Below are 20,034 nucleotides of genomic sequence, written 5' to 3'. Positions count from 1 at the left end.
AGAGACAACCCCTAAATAAGAGTTGAGAGCTTCTATCAAAGACGATTTACAATAAATTTCACTCCCTAGACTCATGGACGTAAACCCCAATGTCGAACCACATTAGGCTTATTTATTTTTTTGCCAGTTATTTTACTTTAGCAAGTCATGAATGCAAAATCTCCACCATCATTGCAAAGCAATGGAGTCATGGACGTCCGACCACCACAAAATTAAAAAAAGCATCATTACATAGCAAATCATGTTTAGACAAAACCACATTCTTTAACAAATTCTTTTTTTTTTTTTAATCTTCTTATAAAGGTATTCAGATTTTTGGTCAATAAATTTTTTTAATATTAAATAATAATAATAATAATAATAATAATAAAATTCATAAAAATATTATTTAGATTATTCAACAACAATGTCAACATCTCAATTGAATTGATGAGGGGCAAGAACTGACCTAATTTTAATAAAAGGGCCGGATGATCAAACCGACCACGAGACTATATATATCTTCAACAACATTCTTTCATTGGAGCAATTTTTTTTTTTTTTTTAAAACCTTCTCTATCTTAAGACCATATCAGTGATAATCCATTAATATCTACTTTTGATTATATATTTTAACCTGAATAAAACTTAATTCCCTTTTTTGAGTGTATTTTTTAGAATGCGATTAAAATAGATTTAAATTTTACTTTGATTAAACTTTTACATATTTAAATTTTAATATGATTAAAATTTTAATCCTAAAATCTAAATAAAAATCCAAAAAACAAGACTAGAAAAGAAAATGAACCAAAAACAAAATAGAGAAGGTACGAGAGAAAATAAGAGAGTTTAGAAAAAGAGTTTTGCAACAAATCAGCAACTGTTCACATCACACACTCTACACATAACGTTGAACTCTTTTTTTAATAAGATGTGAGGTGTTTTTTATAAAGTGTAGAGTATTGAATAGTGGTTGATGAGAATACTTTTTCTTAAAAAAAATAAACAAAGAAAGAAAGAAACGTGAGAGAGAGAGAATTGTTTATATAAGGACGCTTCTACGCCCACCGCTTCCAACTCCCGCTGGGAGCCACCGTTAGTTATAATTGGTATTTTTTCTTTATTGCTTTTTCTTATATGTAACTTTTAAATATTTTTTAAAAAAATAAAAAATTATAACATCATTAAAAAATACTTACTTAATCACTAGGTAAAAAAATAAAAAAAATTAAAATAATACAGCGGGAGCGGTGAGAGTAGCTTTACTCTTTATATAATGATAAAACTACATCATCATATATATATATATATATATATATATATATATATCACTCTATTAACATGAAAGCATTTACAATTTTATAATTTTATCCTTTTTTAATGTAATTTTTATTATTCTCCAAAAATTAAAATGTCTCTTTATCTTTAATATATTAAGATGAATTAGAAGGAAGCTGTTGGAAAGCTAAATTTATAGCGCATCTGTATCAGTTTTTAAGAAAGACACCATTTGTCCACAGCCGACCTTTATATTATTACATAATCTTCCACGCAAAACCGACCATGTTCCATGTTTCTTAATAGATAAGATAACTATTAGGAAGAATTATTTTTATGAAAAAGAATTAGTAATTAATTGGGTCAAACCCATGATGTCTTTACCTTCAGTCAATGGCAAAATGATCCCATACTTTCTTGCTACTCTTTGAATGTAAATATAATTATGATTTTCTCTTGATTCTTGGCCATCTAAGCATGTAAAGGAAAATGTGAGATGTGAGTTGGGTACAAGGTATGTGACCCAAAAACTATATGTTAATTAATAATTTAATTTTTACTTAAATTATTAGAGGAAATGTGGGTATAATATTTTGAAATAAATATCACTTTTAAATATATCAGTTTTGTAGATGAAAAATATGAGAAATGTTATGGAGCAGTTGGTTATGATATTTTTGAATAAAATATTACTTTTGAAGATGATCAGTGCATCTTCAAATATGAAGAAAGCTTTAGAAATATTGTCGCTCATATTTGAAGTTTCCACTATTTGACTGCTTCATTTTATCTATATTCTTTCAAATATAAAAATTATAAAAATATAAAAATGGTTGAAGTAAAAAAAAAAAAAAAAAAAAAAAAAAAAAAAGTGCAAATTCAATTAGAAATGTCGGTCACGTAGCATTATCCTTGAACTTTTGACGCGTAATAAAAAAAGAATTTAAGTCAAATAGTATTTCCAATGGCATTTCAGTAGAAAGAATACCTACGAAGGGCAAAGTAGGAACCCTGTCTGTCGCCTGCTTGCTTGACTCTCAGCATGAGAATATTGTGCAAGGCTTCTGAGTCGTCGTTTTAATACCTTCGAAGGACCGTTTTGGCGTATATAAAAGAAGAAAAACGTTCAAAGAAAACATTTTCAGGTTAGATATGGAAAGTGAGGGAAAGTTTAAAGATATGGGTTCTTTGAGCTTTGACGGAGACTCTTGTTCATGTACACTAATGGCCTGTTCATTCAATCCCTCTTGAACTATAACCAGAACTGAGAACTAGTTAAAAAGCATTGCTCTCTTTTAACAGGTATTTAGATTCTTATTATTTTCTTTTAATTTCAATCTAAATAAGTTTGTGGATATGATTTATGTTTGACGGATTTTGATCTGTGACTGATTTCTTTCTTACCAAGTTAGGGGGCATGTGATATGTATGCATGTTAGAGGTGTTTTTGTTTGATGGTTTGCTGAGATGTATATGGTCGTTGTTGATAATGTGATTTTGGGAATAAGAGGAAATGCTAAAATAAATTGATCAAATAACACAAACGAGATTTGGCAATTTTTATTTCCTGAAATTCAATTTCCTTGCGAATGGGTCTTCAAAACTTGTTTTATCCCAAGGAGAATTTGGGACGAGCTGTTTCTACTTGTGTAAGTTATCATAAAGGTTAGATTTCCCATATGTCTACTGATGAAGCCCATCCAAAGGTAATTACATACGCTCCTAATTGTTTGAACCGCTTCAGTTCTACACAGCTAAAATTCAGTTATATCATTTTCTGGCTGCTGTTGTAGCTTTTCATTTCACTCGTCAAGTTCCATTGCACTAGCCAATTCACTGGCTCTGGCACGTCATGCGTCAAATATTGGTAAAGTCAAGACCCAAAGAAAAACAAGAAATAAGATAATCTATAAGTGTGGCACAAAAGCAGAAATAGAGAAACTTTGGGCTAACAGATTTAGTATGCATTTTTGTATTAAATCCTTTGAAGTGATTGGTCCGTGCTGGGTTTCAGCAAGGAAAATTACTAAGATTAGGCCTGTATAAAAGTTAAGTTACATTAAATTAATTGTGCCACTTCTTCAAAAAGATAGTTATAGTGTAGAAGAACCACATCATCTGCAGACCTTTGTTGCTCAATAATATGTTCCGACAAAAGAGAGAAAAGAACAGAGACCAGAAAAGGTAAACAATTACATGGACCATACCATCATTTAGTTTAGCATTGGTAAACTTATTTGATGATCAGATACAAGCACTGCCTCAAAATGCTTTATTTCTAAGAATCTAATACAAATATGATTAACCAACCTTGCTGTTGCATTAATTTCTATGCTTTTCTTGTGGGAGATAATGAAAAATCTGATAGTGGTTTTGATATCTGATAGCGAACATTCCCGAAACTCAGAAAGTAAAAAAGAGAGTGAGTTAGACATATAGAGAAGAAACGTCGACAAACAAAAGTAACTTGGACAGAAAGGAAGTGACTCACAATCTGTTTTTTCAATAACCTTAGAATGATCAATCGAATATTGGGTAATATGTAATCCATAGAAAACTATCAATCCACTTATAGTCCATAGTGTACACAAGATTTTGCCTCAGTGGTTGCAAAAATCCAACTAATTAGGTGTTTTCTCTTGTATACTCTCTATGTACTTGGGCTATGCCTAATTATGTGGATTAATAAATTTCTTTTTACTTATATAAAAAAAAAAATTAACTAAAATAGTTAAAAAAATCAATATTATACTTTTTTTTGTAGAAAAATTTACTGTTTAATAAAAAAATCATTATGATTGTTCTCTATGAGATTAAATGAGTACATACGAAAAAATGGAAAAAACAATACTATGTAATATTGAGAATGACCAAAAGATAATCAAAGAAATTGACTCTTGCAATGAGTGATGCTTCGCCTTTATCAATATAAACATAATGCATGATTGAAGTCATCAATGCTTTGCTTCTTATTACTTATAAAAAAAATGATTTGCTTCTTATTCTTTTAAACACATTTTTGCACTTTTTATAGGCTTGGATTAGAATCATGTGAAGCCTAGATGGATGGGCACTCTTGTTTTTTGTCTTTACTTTTTTCAGTTTTTAGAATTTTCCCTTATGTTAAGTTGTTTTCTTTGATAGACTGTTTTGTATTGTTTTTAGAAGGCAAAATAAACTCCTTTATCGTCTATTGTCTCTAAATCACAAGCGGATCCACATAATATTAACCTCACAATCTTTCTTGGTGCAATTAAAAAATATTCTCAAAAGTGACCCTATAATTTTTCTAGTGGGTGAAATAATTTAAAAAAAAAAAAAAAACAAATCTTTTAACAAATTATATATAACTAACAAATTTCTCAAAGCTCTAGCACCCACTGAGCATAGAGTGGCTCCACCACTGACTGTATCTCGACTAGTTTCCCTTGGCAGGTTCCTTTTGCTTTTGATTGGCCCTTCATTTTTTGAAATTGATCAGACCAAAGAGGAAAATAAAAGCACTAATTGCTCAGCCTGAAATGTCTAACAAAAGTTATTAATTTACGGGAACTTGGATAAATGTGACCATTAAAGGAAGTTGTTTTATCCTTTTCAAGAAGGTTAAATGTCCCCTGCTAATATTATTTTTTTTGATATAAAATGGCTGTATGGAGTTGTACCTTCATTTCTTATTTTTATTGAATTTAACTTTTCTTCATAGTTTTCATTGAATTTAACTTTACTTTATAGTTTTCATTTTTTTTTCTTTATAGTTTTCATTGAATTTAACTTTTCTTTGTAGTTTTCATTCTAGCATTTCTCTTAGGCTTGGCATAGATTTACTTTCAGGTTCTTATAAATTTTTGTACTTTTGGATTGCTACTCAAATTTTGTTCCTGCATTTTCTTGCGTGCAGTGTACTATGTCTTGAAGATTCTCAAATTATTGGAGGTTGCTTTCACCTGTTTTAAGATTGCTGAAACCTCTGGGTATCTCTATCAGGCTTTAATCTTACAGCAAGGCTGTAATTTGGTATGTTTTAGATGCGTTGTTTGTACATGCATGTACTGTGTTGTTCACTTGGGGAATCATAGTGAAGTTTCTGTTAAATGGGGTGAAAAGCAGACAATGGTTTGATGGAACAATAAAGTATACAGAAGCAGTTTCCTTACTATTACATGGATCCTCGAAATGAGGAATCCCAGCCTGCCTCTGAGTCATTTATGCAGGACCCTCTGAATGGGATGCATGCTAATATTAGACCTCCTGACCTTAATGTATCTAAATTTAAACCAGTTAATTACTCCATACAGACAGGTGAGGAGTTTGCTCTTGAATTCATGCTTGATCGGGTGAATCTAAGGAAGCCTTTGCTTCCAAATAATGATCCTAATTATGCAACTGGTTATACGGAAATAAAAGGCATTTTAGGCATCAGTCATACAGGCTCTGAAAGTGGATCAGATATTTCAATGCTGACCACAGTTGAAAAAGGGCCAAAAGAAAAAGAGTTTGTGAGAAATAACTCTTCTTTACATGAAGATAGAAGTAACTATGGTTCACTTCAATCAGTGCCACAAACTTTGTCAGGTTATGACAGTAGTAGAGGAGTTGTTCGTGGCTATACCTCTTCTGGAGCCTCCGATAACTCCTTGATAAAAATGAAGGTTCTCTGCAGCTTTGGTGGAAAAATCCTACCTCGGCCAGGTGATGGAAAGCTGAGGTATGTTGGAGGTGAAACACGCATTATCTCCATAAGGAAGGAAATTTCTTGGCAAGAGCTGATGCAGAAAATGTTATCGATTTATAGCCAAGTTCATGTTATTAAGTATCAGCTTCCTGGAGAGGATCTTGATGCCTTGGTTTCTGTTTCATGTGATGAGGATCTGCAGAATATGATGGAGGAGTGTAATGAACTAGAGGATGGGGAAGGATCACAGAAGCTTAGGATGTTTCTGTTCTCCATGAGTGATTTGGATGATGTTCAGTTGGGTCTGGTCAATGTGGATGGCGATTCTGAGGTTCAGTATGTGGTTGCTGTCAATGGCATGGACATTGGATCAAGAAAAAACTCAACCCTGCATGGCCTGGTGAGCTCTTCAGCAAATATTTTAGATGTGCTAGATGGACACGATGTTGAGAGAGAAAGTAGGCCTGTTGTAGACTCAATAGGGGTCATCACTCTCCCATTGACTGGCACCATTGTCTCATCATCGACTGTTCAGTCTTCACAAGCAATTCTACCAAGTTCCTCAGATATTTATGAACCCCATCAACAGTTTTACCAAGGGCAGATGACGTATTATGGAGAGTCTCAGCAGTATCCTTTGCACCATGACCAGGCTTCTCATCACTCCCCTTTTGGGGGAATTACTACATCAGCTCCTTCTCATGGGCTTATGATTCAACAGGGAGGCTTGACTGAAGGGCAACCATTTACCGGCTTACAGGTACAGAATTTGGAGATATCTGGAAAGCAGCTGAGACCAAAACGTGATGGGTCCATTCAGCAAAAGAGTGCCATAAAAAAAGTCTTCTCCTCGGAGAAAGATTACAATGTTCATTTACCGTCACATGATGTTAACTTGATAGATAATCTTCCTGTTGAAGAAGTGGGGGTCTTGATTACTGCACCTGAAGGAGATATACCGTTATTGGCTTCAAGAACTGAGGTGCAGCACAAGGAAGCTGAAAAAACCTCTTCATCTGTTGATGCTGGAAATCCTGTGCAAGTTCCTAAATCTAGCGATGATGACCATTATTCCATGTCTGGTATTGCATTTGCTCCTGGTTATGCCGAGTCTGAGTCCAGTGCGATTGATTTGAGTTACCTTGAAACACAAGTACATCCTCAGAGATTCTACTATTCGGAAAGAATTCCCAGGGAGCAGGCAGAGTTGCTGAATCGATTGTCAAAGTCGGATGATTCACATGGTTCTCAGTTTCTCATACCTCACTCACGTTCTAATATCGCTGAGCAGGATTCAATTACAGAATGCATTGACAAATTGCATGACAGTGATCTGCCTCCCCAGACTGAACAGTCCACCTCAACAGCAAAGCCGTTGTTTACAGATACTCGTACCATTGATGATGGACTTGCTCCAATTCAAAAGTACAAAGAGTTCACTGATGCAATTTTTCAGATGAACTCAAAGCTTTCACAGGATGAAGATTGTGATTTGAACCATGAATTTGTAAACCACGTGAATAATGAAGATGCTGTAAATGAGAATACTGTTCTTAAGTCTGACCATGTGACAAACTGCAGTAAGGATCGGGATGAGAAACCCCTGGCTGAGGAACCAGGAGAAGCTGGATCAGAACTTCCTGCTTTGAGTCAGGTAGCTCCCTTTAAGCACCATAAGAATATAACATCTGATCTACCGGACGACACAAAGGGACATGCACAGCCTTTCTATTGGATGGGAAGCACAAATGAAGATGTTTCTCAAGACATTCCTTCAGGAGGTGAATCCAAACCTGTACAGGGAGACATCCTTATTGATATTGAGGACAGATTCTCTCGTAATTTTATTTCTGATATGTTCTCAAGAGCAGTACTTTCTGAAGACTCCTCTGGCGTTAGTCCACTGCATAACGATGGAGCTGGCTTGAGCATAAACTTGGAGAATCATGAACCTAAGCATTGGTCATATTTCCAGAAATTGGCACAAGAAGGGCTTGTTCAAAAAGACGTATCTCTTATTGACCAGGATCATTTTGGTTTTTCACCTGCGATCAGAAAAGTTGAAGAAGGAGATCATGTGTCAGATCCTCTTAAGCCTTCAACAACGGATGGAGTTCCTCATAGCCATGTGGATTCCCAACTCAATTTTGATGAAGATAATCAGAAAGAACCTGGAATGCTTGGAGACAGTGAAGTTCTGCATTCAAATTATGGTCATTCCCAAGTGAAGGGCACTGGAAGTATGCATTTTGATAGGATGATGGAAAATCTAAGAATGCCAGAGTCAGAGTATGAGGTATTCTCTTGAATGGTTATAGGTTTTCTTTTGAATGGTTATTTGATTTGAGAAACACTTCTAAAAGAATTTTCTTTTGTAACTTCTTATCACTTTGATGTAGGAGGGGAAGCTTGAATCCAGAAATATTGGTCTACCTCCTCTAAATCCTTCCCTGGAAGATATTGATATCAGTACTTTGCAGGTATCCACATGCATCTTATTACAAGTACAGAGGTCCTGCAATGCCTTCATGATATAAGCAGCTCAATTGATATCATAGTCATTCCTTGATTCTGTTATAAAACGGAGCTTCTGTTGTAAATCCAGTATTGTTAATCATGGAAAATTTAAACAGCAATCCCTCCATGTCAACTCGAATGCTTTTGTTTTCATTTTTAGAACATTTTAAAAGAAATTTCCATTTATTTATAGAAAAAGTCTTTTTTCCAAGAGTAGAAACATGTATTTTGACATTTTCTGAGATACCTTCATCCTTTCAAAAAACCAATCAAACAGAATTTTCATTAAAAATCTTGCCCACATCTAATATAGTGAAGGGCATTTTAGGAAGTCAATTAACTTTCTACTTTTTAGTAATAGTGCCATATAGAACCAAGATGCTTATATTGGGACAAGGGCAGTAGATTTGTACACCTTATTTATTTGTTTATATCTTCATGGCTCTTGTTTGTGGAAGGAAAGAGTAAGATTCCACTATCTTGAAAATAAGGTTACAGGCCCCTCTTTTTATAGATGATAATGCTCATCTATTTTAGGGATATTTACAGCTAATCTAGAAAGGAAATCAGAACTACCTAAAACTGAAAGCTATAAAACAGGAAACTTATATCTACAGATTTGGTAACAGACTACCAAATCTCCTAAAATCATGGGATAAGAAAAACTGATCTGTTAGCTGTAAATCTCCTAGATATTAGCCCCTAATATTGCTAACAGATCCTTAAACATAAATCTCTCTATAATTCTACACTCCCCCTCAAGCTGGGCGGTAAATATTAATTAACCCCAGCTTGGAACTCAGATCATCAAACACCTTTCTCGATAGAGCCTTGGTAAGGATGTCTGCTGTCTGAAGACATGTAGGCACGTACAACATCTTGATTATTCCTTCCTCTATCTTCTCCTTTATAAAATGTCGATCAATTTCCACATGTTTTGTTCTATCATGATGAACTGGATTTTTGGCAATGCTGATTGCTGATTGATTATCACAGAACATTTTCATAGGTTCTTCATCTGAAATTTTTAATTCCTTTAGCACCCTTTTTAACCAAATTCCCTCACAAATACCGTGTGCCATTGCCCGGAATTCAGCTTCTGCACTGCTTCTTGACACCACTGACTGCTTCTTACTTCTCCAAGTGACCAAATTTCCCCACACAAAAGTGCAATATCCTGAAGTTGATCTTCGGTCTTGTACTGATCCTGCCCAATCTGCATCGCTGAACACTTCAATATCTCTTCTTTGGTTCTTCTCAAAAAATAATCCTCTACCTGGTGTTAGTTTCAGGTATCTCAGGATTCTATACACAGCTTCCATGTGTTCTTCATTTGGATTGTTCATGAACTGACTTACCATGCTAACAGCAAATCCAATGTCTGGTCGTGTGTGAGATAGGTATATTAGTTTACCTACTAATCTTTGGTATCTTCCTTTGTCCACGGGTGCACAATTTTCCTTAGCTCCTAGTTTGATAGTTGGATCCATAGGAGTATCTACCGGCTTACACCCGAGCATTCCAGTCTCTTTTAAGAGATCTAGGATATATTTTCTCTGTGAGACAGAGATTCCCTTTCTTGACCTTGCAATCTCCATACCTAGGAAATATTTAAGATTCCCAAGGTCCTTGATTTCAAATTCTGCAGCTAGTAAACTTTTGATGGTGCAGATTTCCTCTTCATAGTCTCCTGTTAGGATTATGTCATCCACATACACTATGAGGACAGCAAGTTTTCCTGCAGAAGAGTGTTTAACAAATAGTGTATGGTCCGTCTGACATTGAGAGTAGCCATGCTTCTTCACTACCTTTGTGAATCTTTCAAACCAAGCTCTTGGAGATTGCTTGAGCCCATATAGAGATCTCCTAAGTTTACAAACCTTGTTGCATGTAGTTTGTGTCTCAAATCCGGGTGGAATTTCCATGTACACTTCTTCAGTTAGGTCCCCATTTAGAAAGGCATTCTTGACATCTAGTTGGTGGAGAGGCCAGTCAAGGTTTGCAGCCAAGGATAATAAAACCCGAACTGTGTTTAACTTGGCTACAGGAGCAAATGTCTCCTCATAATCGATTCCATATGATTGGGTGAATCCCTTTGCAACCAGCCGTGCCTTGAACCGATTAACACTCCCATCTTCATTATATTTTACTGTGAAGATCCATTTGCAGCCTACTGGGCGTTTCCCGGTTGGTAAGTCAGAGATTTCCCAAGTTCCATTTTTCTCTAGTGCATGAATTTCTTCATACACTGCTGATTTCCATTCTGGTGAGCCGAGAGCTTCTTGTATATTATTAGGAACTTGGATGTTGTCGAGGTTGGCAACAAAAGCTTTGAACTTCGGTGACAATCCTTCATATGACACAAATGTGTATATCGGATGTTTTGTGCATGATCTTACCCATTTTCTCACAGCAATAGGAAGGCCATTGTCATCATTAGTTTCAGGATTAGTGTTACCTGGTGGATCTTCACTTGGTCTAGGACTTGAGTCAGACTCTTGGGTTTGCTCAAGAGATGCTTGTTGTTCCATCTCCTTTTGGTTCTTTCTCCTCCTTGAGTAGGTAATCAATTCATCACTCTTTGTTGATTGAATAGTGTCCAGATTTTGAGGTGTGTCCAGATTTTGAGGTGGATTGTTGGCTTGATCTTGAGTAGGAGGTTCTAGGAAGTAAGAAGACTCAAGGGAGAGATTTTGAGGAGGAAGTGATTCATGATTTAGTGATGGGCAAGTTTGGTCAGAATTATGAGAGACATGAGGTGATTCTTCAATATCCCAAAGCTGATATTCAAGGATAAAATTAGTCTCCCCCTGAATATCAGATTTGGGGAAATAAGGTTGTTGCTCAAAGAAGGTGACATCCATGGAGTGATAGAATTGTTTAGTGACCGGTGAGTAGCATTTATATCCTTTTTGAGTTGGAGAGTACCCAAGGAAAATACATTTATGAGCTCTAGGATCAAGTTTGTCCCGGTGTTGTTGATGGACATGGACAAAAGCTGAACACCCGAAAACTTTGAATGGGATGGTGGAGATGAGACGAGTAGTGGGAAAGGACTGAAGGAGAATTTGACAGGGAGTCTGGAAGTTAAGAATCCGAGATGGCATCCTATTTATGAGGTATGCAGCAGTAAGGATGGCTTCACCCCAGAAATATTTTGGTACATAGGTAGAGAACATAAGAGACCGAGCCACATCAAGAAGATGCCGGTTTTTTCTTTCGGCAATACCATTTTGCTGAGGAGTGTTAACACAGGAACTTTGGTGAACAATACCATGACTCATGAGATAATCATTAAGGCTGGAATTGAAATACTCTTTGGCATTGTCAGTTTTCAGAATTTGAATTTTTGCTTGGAATTGTGTTTGGATCATGGTATTGAAGGTTTTGAAGATCTGGTTTGCCTCAGATTTTTCTTTCATGAGGAAAACCCATGTGAGTCTAGTGTGATCATCAATAAATGAAATGAACCAGCGAGAACCAGTAACATTTTTTATCCTAGAAGGGCCCCATATATCACTATGAATCATGGAAAAAGGTTGAGATGCTTTGTAGGATCTGTTAGGATAAGAATTGCGAATATGTTTAGAGAATTGACAGATCTCACATTGAAATTCATTTGGATTTTTACCATGGAATAATGAAGGAAACAACTTCTCAAGATACAAGAAATTTGGATGACCTAACCTATAGTGCCATAACATAATTGCACTATCATTATTAGACTGACTCACAGACAAAGAAACAGGACTACTGGACACTGAACAATCTGATTGATGAATTGCTCCTTGAGGAGGATCATTAACCTCTAGAAGATAGAGCCCCGAACACATCTTAGCACTGCCAATCGTCTTCCCCGAGTCCAAGACCTGAAATACACACAGATTTGAGCCAAATTTAGTAACACAGTTGAGATCCCGAGTGAGTTTACTAACGGACAGTAAATTGCAATTTAATTTTGGTACAAGTAGAACGGAATCAAGAGTGATGTTCTCTGAAATTTGAACCGAGCCTGTACCAGCCACCTTTGAGAGTGAACCATCAGCTATTCGCACAGTTAAATTTTTATAGCATGGGGTGTAAGTTGAAAACAGCTTCTCATCTCCAGTCATATGATCAGAAGCTCCTGAGTCTATAATCCATGGACTGAGTCTCTCCTTGTTAGCATTTAGAGCACTTAAAAAATTACCTTTTTGTGCCAGGGATCTGGTACCAACTACAGTGGGAGTTGGTGCAGGCAAGGATTGGCTGAACATTTTCTGCAAGATCTCTATCTGTTCCTTGCTGAAGGGAGTTGGTTCGGGTGGAGGTTGTTCATCCATGGAAGCAAGGTTGCCTCGTCCTTCTTTGTCATTGGCAAATCGGGAAGGCCTCCAATCTGCTGGTTTGCCATGAATCTTCCAGCAGTTGTCCTTGGTGTGACCAGGACGTCGACAATGATCACACCATGGTCGCCCTTTCTTTGGTCTGTGATCGTTGTTGTTGTTGGATGGATTCCCTCTCACCACAAGTGCTGAACTCTCAGGATTTGTCACAGAATCTTGAGATCCCATCATGATCTTCTTTCGACTTTCCTCTCTCCGAACTTCTGAAAAAGCTTCTCGGATATTTGGTAGTGGTTTGGATCCTAAAATTCTTCCTCGTACTTCATCAAGGTTCTTATTTAATCCAATCAAAAATTTGTATATTCTTTTCCGTTCAATTATTTGTCTATACCTGATTCCATCATTCGGACAGCTCCAATTGTGCTCCTCGAATAAGTCTAGCTGCTGCCAATACCGATTGAGAGTGTTGAAGTATTGAGTCACTGTTAATTCTCCTTGGCAGAAATCATGAAGAACACTTTCCACCTCGAATAATTCCGATGTATTCTCATTGTTAGAATATATTTCCTTGGCAGCATCCCAAATCTCCTTTGCTGTTCCATAGAGAAGAAAGTTTTCTCCAATGTCATTTGTCATGGAATTAATGAGCCATGACATGACCATATTATTCTCGGCATTCCAGACTTTGAACTTTTCATCCGTCTTGTTTGGTTTGGCAGCATCTCCGGTGAGATAATCATCTTTGCCCTTTCCGCATATGAACATCATTATGGAATGGGACCATTGGAGATAGTTGTTCCCATTCAGTTTGTGTCCTGTAATGGGCATGAGGTTACTATCATTGTTGGAAGCCATGGCTTCCTGATTGGAGGTGATTTGGGAAACGGTAGCTCTTGAATCACGTTTCCCGTATTTGGTCATATGAGGGAATTAGGGTTCAGAGATTGCTCTGATACCATCTTGTTTGTGGAAGGAAAGAGTAAGATTCCACTATCTTGAAAATAAGGTTACAGGCCCCTCTTTTTATAGATGATAATGCTCATCTATTTTAGGGATATTTACAGCTAATCTAGAAAGGAAATCAGAACTACCTAAAACTGAAAGCTATAAAACAGGAAACTTATATCTACAGATTTGGTAACAGACTACCAAATCTCCTAAAATCATGGGATAAGAAAAACTGATCTGTTAGCTGTAAATCTCCTAGATATTAGCCCCTAATATTGCTAACAGATCCTTAAACATAAATCTCTCTATAATTCTACAATGGCAAATGAATGCAATGAAACAAAAGCGAGTACATCAGTTTGGTGCCTGGAATTCAAAAATTTTGATGAAGAGGGAGTAAGTCTGAGATGTCTACAGAAAGTTTGTAGTGTGCTTAATACAGTTTAGGGTTTCTAATGAGACATGGACAATTGTCTCCATCTGCCTTACTTCACTTTTTCTTTTTCTTTTTCTTTTTCTTTTTTGGTCAAATTAGTGAACTTATTTGCTCTTAATTTGGTGTTCTCTCATCATGGCATGGCAGGTGAGTCTATCCATTGAAGTTATATGTTTATTTTTGCTTGTGTATGGATGCATATAATTCAATAGCAGTGCTTCATAGCTGAATAATTTGTGATTTGGCACCATTTCCCTCCTTTTTGGCACCAAATAGTTTTTTGTGTATTATACTTTATACTGGGAATTTATATTGTTTGTGCAAACTAAAAGAGTATTTCATAAATTTGAAAAAACAAATCTTTCGAATAAACATTTCTGGACATCAAAGTCGACACTTCTCTTCCTTTTGGTATAAAAGATAAGAAGCCATTGATGGGATTAATTATGGATTTTTGTGTGTTGAATTCTCCATTATTTATTTGTAAACCAGCCCTTTCTAGATCAAATAACTGCCAGCGTATACATCAATAATAGCATGTGCAACTTGAAATGAGATTTTTCTTATAATATATGTTCATTATACATTCCATGACTATTTTGAATTTGAAGTTCATTAAATAAAGGTTGTCCCATCAAAAGCTAGGTATTAGAAAGGGTGAGGTATAGTGGTGTCAAAGTAGGTTTTAGGGACAAATTTCTCTAGATATTAAAAGAGGAGAGAGAGAGAGAGAGAGAGAGAAACTATTTGTTTGAGACAGAAAGGGAGATAATACATCTTACTTTGTGAGTTTCACCTTGCATGAGTAGTGTTGGAGAATCGAGAAAGTATAAATGTACTGCTTGTTGTGGAGGAATCAGCTCCCAAACTGCTTAGATACTTGGTTATTGGTGTATGCAAGACCCAATTTTGAAGATCCTTTGCAGTATATACTTCTAAGCCGTAGGAACAATCTATTTTTGGTGGTCTTCCCCTCTCCAGTATCATATTTAATTGACAAAATAAATAGGTTGTGGTTGAAACTTAAATGACTAAATGAGCCATCGAGAACGAGCTGTAAGTTAAGGTTTCAGTGGAGGAGTCTAAATCATTGAGAAAGCTACTTCTTTTCTATTATTTTGCTTCTTCTGGCTACGGTTCTGAATCTGCGCTACTAAGTTCTTTAGACAAAATTAAGACTGGAGGGCATGTTTGGGTAATGAGATGAGATGAGAATTTTGTGAATAGTAGTAAATTGGTTTGAGTTAAGATGTTTTATTGGATTTTTGGGAAAGGAGAAAGAAAAAGTTGAATAAAAATATTATAAAGTTAAAAAATTATATGAAAATAATTTTTTAATATTATTTTGTGTTGAAATTTAAAAAAGTTGTATTGTTTTTTGTGTTTTGTTTGGAAGTTTGGGAAAGTTGTAATGATTAGATGAAAGAGTTGAAGATTTGAGATTGAATAAGTGTTTTGTGTTTTGAGTGATGTTTGGGAAGGAAATTATGAGAAGTTTTGAGATGAGTTGAGATGTATCTCACTTCCTGAACATAGTCTTTTTAATAGGAAAATGGCTCTCTGAAAGTAATATATAGCACTGAAACTATTGATATGTTTGTTGTTAATTGATCATACTTTAATACATTTGCTTCGTCAATCGTTTAGATTTTTTTATTTATCTTGGGGTCACGGAACTTATTGCGGTTTTGTTAGTCTGAGATAGTTTTTGTCCTGTCCTGCAATGGTTTGATTCTTTCTTCTGGATACACATTCTAGATTATAATGAATGAAGATCTTGAAGAGCTGAAGGAACTGGGTTCTGGTACCTTTGGGACTGTGTATCATGGAAAATGGAGAGGAACGGATGTTGCCATTAAGAGAATAAAGAAGAGCTGCTTCACGAGTCGATCATCAGAGCAAGAGAGATTGGTAACTAGCCCTCAACATGCCGAATGAATCCCGGTTCATATTATCTTATTGATGTGTTAGCCATTTATTTTCTCTATATTATTACCTACCCTTCATATGTCATAAAAGCAAATCACAAATCATGGGAGTAAGATAAGCACTCTTTCATTTATACGTTCTTTCATGATGTCATATGCTTGTTGCTGTTCTCAGACTTTAGAGTTCTGGCGGGAAGCTGGTATTCTCTCCAAGCTTCACCATCCAAATGTGGTGGCATTTTATGGTGTAGTGCAAGATGGGCCAGGGGGAACATTAGCGACTGTGACGGAGTACATGGTGGATGGTTCTCTTAGACATGTTTTAGTTCGCAAGGATAGGTAATGCATACACTCATGTGGTTCTTGAGTTGAGTTTGGTACTTTCTGAGGCATGTCACTATTGCGAACTGTGTATTAAAATTATTTTGATGTCATTGTAGCTAAACTGGATAAACAGAATTGAATGTTAAATCCTTATGGTCATTACTCTAAAAGATTCAAGTTATTTTTTAATTAAAAATCTAAGCCTTATTTGACTATGCTGTTCTAAAATTGAAGCAGTTACTTCTTTAATAATCCTGCATCCTTTGTAACATCATCTTACTTTGCAGGCATCTTGATCGCCGCAAGAGACTGATAATTGCAATGGATGCAGCATTTGGAATGGAATATTTACACTCAAAGAATATTGTGCATTTTGATTTGAAATGTGACAACTTGCTTGTGAACTTGAAAGATCCTTTACGACCAATTTGCAAGGTTGGTATTCTGGCTTTGTGCATTCGGGGGAAAAGTTCTTCCCATCATCGATTATTTTGTGTCTACTGCGAAGTTTTCTATGAAATATATTCTTTACCAGGTTGGTGATTTTGGCCTGTCAAAAATCAAGAGAAATACCCTGGTTTCGGGCGGTGTACGTGGAACCCTACCGTGGATGGCCCCAGAGCTGTTGAATGGCAGCAGCAATAAGGTCTCTGAAAAGGTAGGCAACAGCAATAAGCAGCATAACTTGGTGTATTACATCAACCCTAATCACTAACTCTTACACTTTTTCCCTCTGCAATGTGCATTAATTTTGTTGCTACAGGTTGATGTGTTTTCCTTTGGTATTGTCTTATGGGAGATTCTCACTGGGGAGGAGCCATATGCAGACATGCATTATGGTGAAATCATAGGTACATTATTCAACTTCTCTGTTCTGTACCTTCTTCATGGTTCTGCCTGTGCCTGTACCTGTACCTGTTTGGCCATGTTACCTTGCATACTGAAAGGGTAATGATAAATTGTCACTAACTATTCCATGATAGTTTGTCCAAACAGAATAGTGTTGGTTTATGGTTTGGTATGAGTCAGATTTAGATCTGTAAATGAACCGACCTGTTTGAGGTGTCATTAAGTAAATTAATAAGCAGGCACATACATGAGTAATTGTCATTGGACTTTGGTAAGGGTTGATAAATTACTTTGATTCTTAAATGAGGGAAGAGATTTATGAAGACCATTAAAAGCTTAACTATTTCTAAGGATCATTTTTCTATTGAGCAAGTAGTGTTCACCAATAATATGATAGTCAATAATTACATTGAAAACATTGGAAGAATGGTTGTAAATTGTGCTTTAAGAATGAGCGGAGGTCTTCCCCAGTGGATGGGACCCCTGTGTGTACCCTAACGAGTAAATCATTGGCAGTTGCTTCTCTTTGGATTTGAGCAAACATGCTAGTTGGTTGTTTGACTTCATTTTTCTTTAAATGTAAGTTAGAACCGAGTACCCTTGTGGGGTACTCTATTGAGGTTGGGTTTGCTCACGAACTGCTCTTTGAGCTTATGGAGTGCCACTCGATGTTTTAAATCCGTTCTGGTTTAAGCACTGAAATGGAATATTTCAGTACTGTAGTGTTCCTGTGTACCATTTCAGGATTAGCAATATATATATATTTAAACATATAAACTGATAATTAATCAAATGAATACATGTATATGTAAGTGTGTATCATGTATGTATTTGTGTGTGTGTGTGTGTGTGTGTATGTATGGAAGAATTGGAGATTTATAAAAATGAATATACGTTGAAAACATAAAAAAGGTAGAGGTAATGGTGTTAAAAGATAATATTAGAAAAATCACAAACTTGAGTTGAGACATACAAAAAGAAAATAAAAGAACCGAGAAATTATTAAAAATAATGAGATGAAAAAAAAAAAAGAGAGAGAATGGGGGGACATTTAAAGTTACAAAAAAATCAAAATTATATAAATGACTATTAGATTTTAAAATTACATGAATGCCATTTAGATTTGAAATTCACAAAGATACCATTCAAACTCAAGAAAATTACAAAATTTCGGACTGGAATGTTGTCCGAAATCTGCCAGAATGGGCCGGAATTTGGAACGAAACAGAATAAGGATGTATAGTGTACCAGGTACTACACTGGAACTGAAAATTCCAGCCATTCCAGCCAGAACAGAACGTAATTCAAAACTATGGTGCCACCATCTCTGCTCAAGCTAGTACAGGCTTGAGTCATACTTCAGCAGCATTGCCTTTTTGAATGGGCTAAGCTCAACTGTCAGAAATATGGTTCTGCTAGGTCCTTTTGTATCCGTAATCCTTAGTCTATTGATTGTTCCATCAACCAAGTGTACAAGTGCAAGGGTGTAGAATATCTACAGCCACTTTGGCTTGGCATCATATGAGCTATATGGTGTGGAAACCTCCAATATTTACCAGCCAGCTGTGTGTCCAAACTGTGGCATTGCTTAAGGGGTAGTTCATTTGTTATTGTGATAAGCAGAATGGGTACTGCACTGGTACCCTGTCACGTTGAACAATGGGAGTAAACTTATATACAGCTTATAGATGTTGTCTTATTTTTTTTTTATAAGTTATAGATGCTGTCTCATTACAAGTGAAGATTTATATACTTTCATCTGGGAGCATGTCAAAATGGTTGTACAAAGGGTTATATCTCTCTCAGTTCCCTAAATTGCTATGGTGACCCTGGGTTTACCTCATCATTCTATTAAGATTTTGTTGATTGGGAGTATAGAACAGGACTGGGTTAAAAAAACATAGGGTATGGTATTGAGAACAATAGGTTTTAAGATGCAGATTACTACAAAAGCAATGTGTTCATATTGCTTGCAGATAACTTTGACCTCTAGGAACTTGTTAAATTTATCATGGTATATCAGCCATGAGGTTCGTCCATCAAAAGTGTTGTTCATTTGTTATAGATCATTCCCCTTGATTATGATAACTTTGACCTCTGTTTTTTCTCCCTGCTTCTAAAAAGGTATTCCAAATGCTAAAAGCTTAATTAATTTTGATAACTTCTCTATGCACACAGGAGGTATCGTGAACAACACATTGAGGCCAATCATCCCAAGTTATTGTGACCCTGAATGGAGAAGACTAATGGAGCAGTGTTGGGCCCCTAATCCAGCAATCAGGCCATCCTTCACAGAAATTGCGAGTTGTTTACGTGTCATGTCTGCTGCAGCTAGCCAAACCAAAGCACATGGTCATAAGCCATCTAAATAATGTATTGTTTAATTTGATTGTCCCCTTGGCATCATGTACTATATTAGTTGCAGCCTTGAAGGATTAATTAGCTCCCATAATTTTTCCCCTCAAAATGGAATAGCCTCTTATCTCAAGTAAATCTCTGTCAACATTTTCTTTTTCCTCACATAGTTCAATGGATTTGAGTTATTTCATGATAGAAACACAAAAGTTCCATTCCTTTGATGTTTCTGGATTTGTACATATTGCCTTCTCCAAAGTTTGGCTGCTCTATGCAAATTTTTTTAGAGTTGAGTGAGTTGGTTGTGTTTTCCATCTCTTAAATCTAACTTCATGATTGGAAGAGACATTTAGCTAACAGGGAGATTCATGAAGATGTGCTGGATTATAAATATTTGGGAGAGGATGATACGCTAACATCAAG

The 20,034-nt window shown here is 36.0% G+C and overlaps 2 protein-coding genes across 2 annotated transcripts; one reads left to right on the top strand and one right to left on the bottom strand.

Annotated features, from left to right (window-relative positions):
• The first annotated feature begins 2,389 nt into the window (after window positions 1-2,389).
• LOC121234387 lies at window positions 2,390-19,829 on the top strand. Its single transcript, XM_041130317.1, has 9 exons — window positions 2,390-2,559; window positions 5,156-8,225; window positions 8,329-8,409; window positions 15,914-16,066; window positions 16,259-16,422; window positions 16,695-16,842; window positions 16,943-17,065; window positions 17,171-17,258; window positions 19,435-19,829. Exons 2-9 carry the CDS (start codon window positions 5,418-5,420, stop codon window positions 19,626-19,628), a joined length of 3,759 nt encoding a protein of 1,252 aa, XP_040986251.1. The 5' UTR covers window positions 2,390-2,559; window positions 5,156-5,417; the 3' UTR covers window positions 19,629-19,829.
• On the bottom strand, window positions 12,050-13,986 carry LOC121234388. The gene is made up of 2 exons (XM_041130319.1): window positions 12,636-13,986; window positions 12,050-12,315 (listed from the first exon to the last, which is right to left on the bottom strand). The coding sequence occupies exons 1-2, from the start codon at window positions 13,690-13,692 to the stop codon at window positions 12,281-12,283; spliced, it is 1,092 nt and encodes a 363-aa protein (XP_040986253.1). The 5' UTR covers window positions 13,693-13,986; the 3' UTR covers window positions 12,050-12,280.
• Window positions 19,830-20,034: the final 205 nt, after the last annotated feature.

The sequence above is a fragment of the Juglans microcarpa x Juglans regia genome, chromosome 6D (assembly GCF_004785595.1).
Source record: "Juglans microcarpa x Juglans regia isolate MS1-56 chromosome 6D, Jm3101_v1.0, whole genome shotgun sequence".
In the NCBI taxonomy this organism is placed as follows: domain Eukaryota; kingdom Viridiplantae; phylum Streptophyta; class Magnoliopsida; order Fagales; family Juglandaceae; genus Juglans; species Juglans microcarpa x Juglans regia.
The sequence above is the reverse complement of the archived record's forward strand: the minus strand, read 5'-3'. Positions and strand labels throughout refer to the sequence as shown.

Bases quoted from the DNA above. Each gene is read 5' to 3' on its own strand.
- LOC121234388 (XM_041130319.1), bottom strand. From the start codon at position 13,692: ATGACCAAATACGGGAAACGTGATTCAAGAGCTACCGTTTCCCAAATC. The intron at 12,316-12,635 runs GTAATTTTTTAA...TGTGTATTTCAG, and splicing joins CAGATCCCTGGCACAAAAAG to GTCTTGGACTCGGGGAAGAC.
- LOC121234387 (XM_041130317.1), top strand. From the start codon at position 5,418: ATGGATCCTCGAAATGAGGAATCCCAGCCTGCCTCTGAGTCATTTATG. The intron at 16,067-16,258 runs GTAACTAGCCCT...TGCTGTTCTCAG, and splicing joins CATCAGAGCAAGAGAGATTG to ACTTTAGAGTTCTGGCGGGA. The intron at 16,843-16,942 runs GTTGGTATTCTG...ATTCTTTACCAG, and splicing joins CTTTACGACCAATTTGCAAG to GTTGGTGATTTTGGCCTGTC.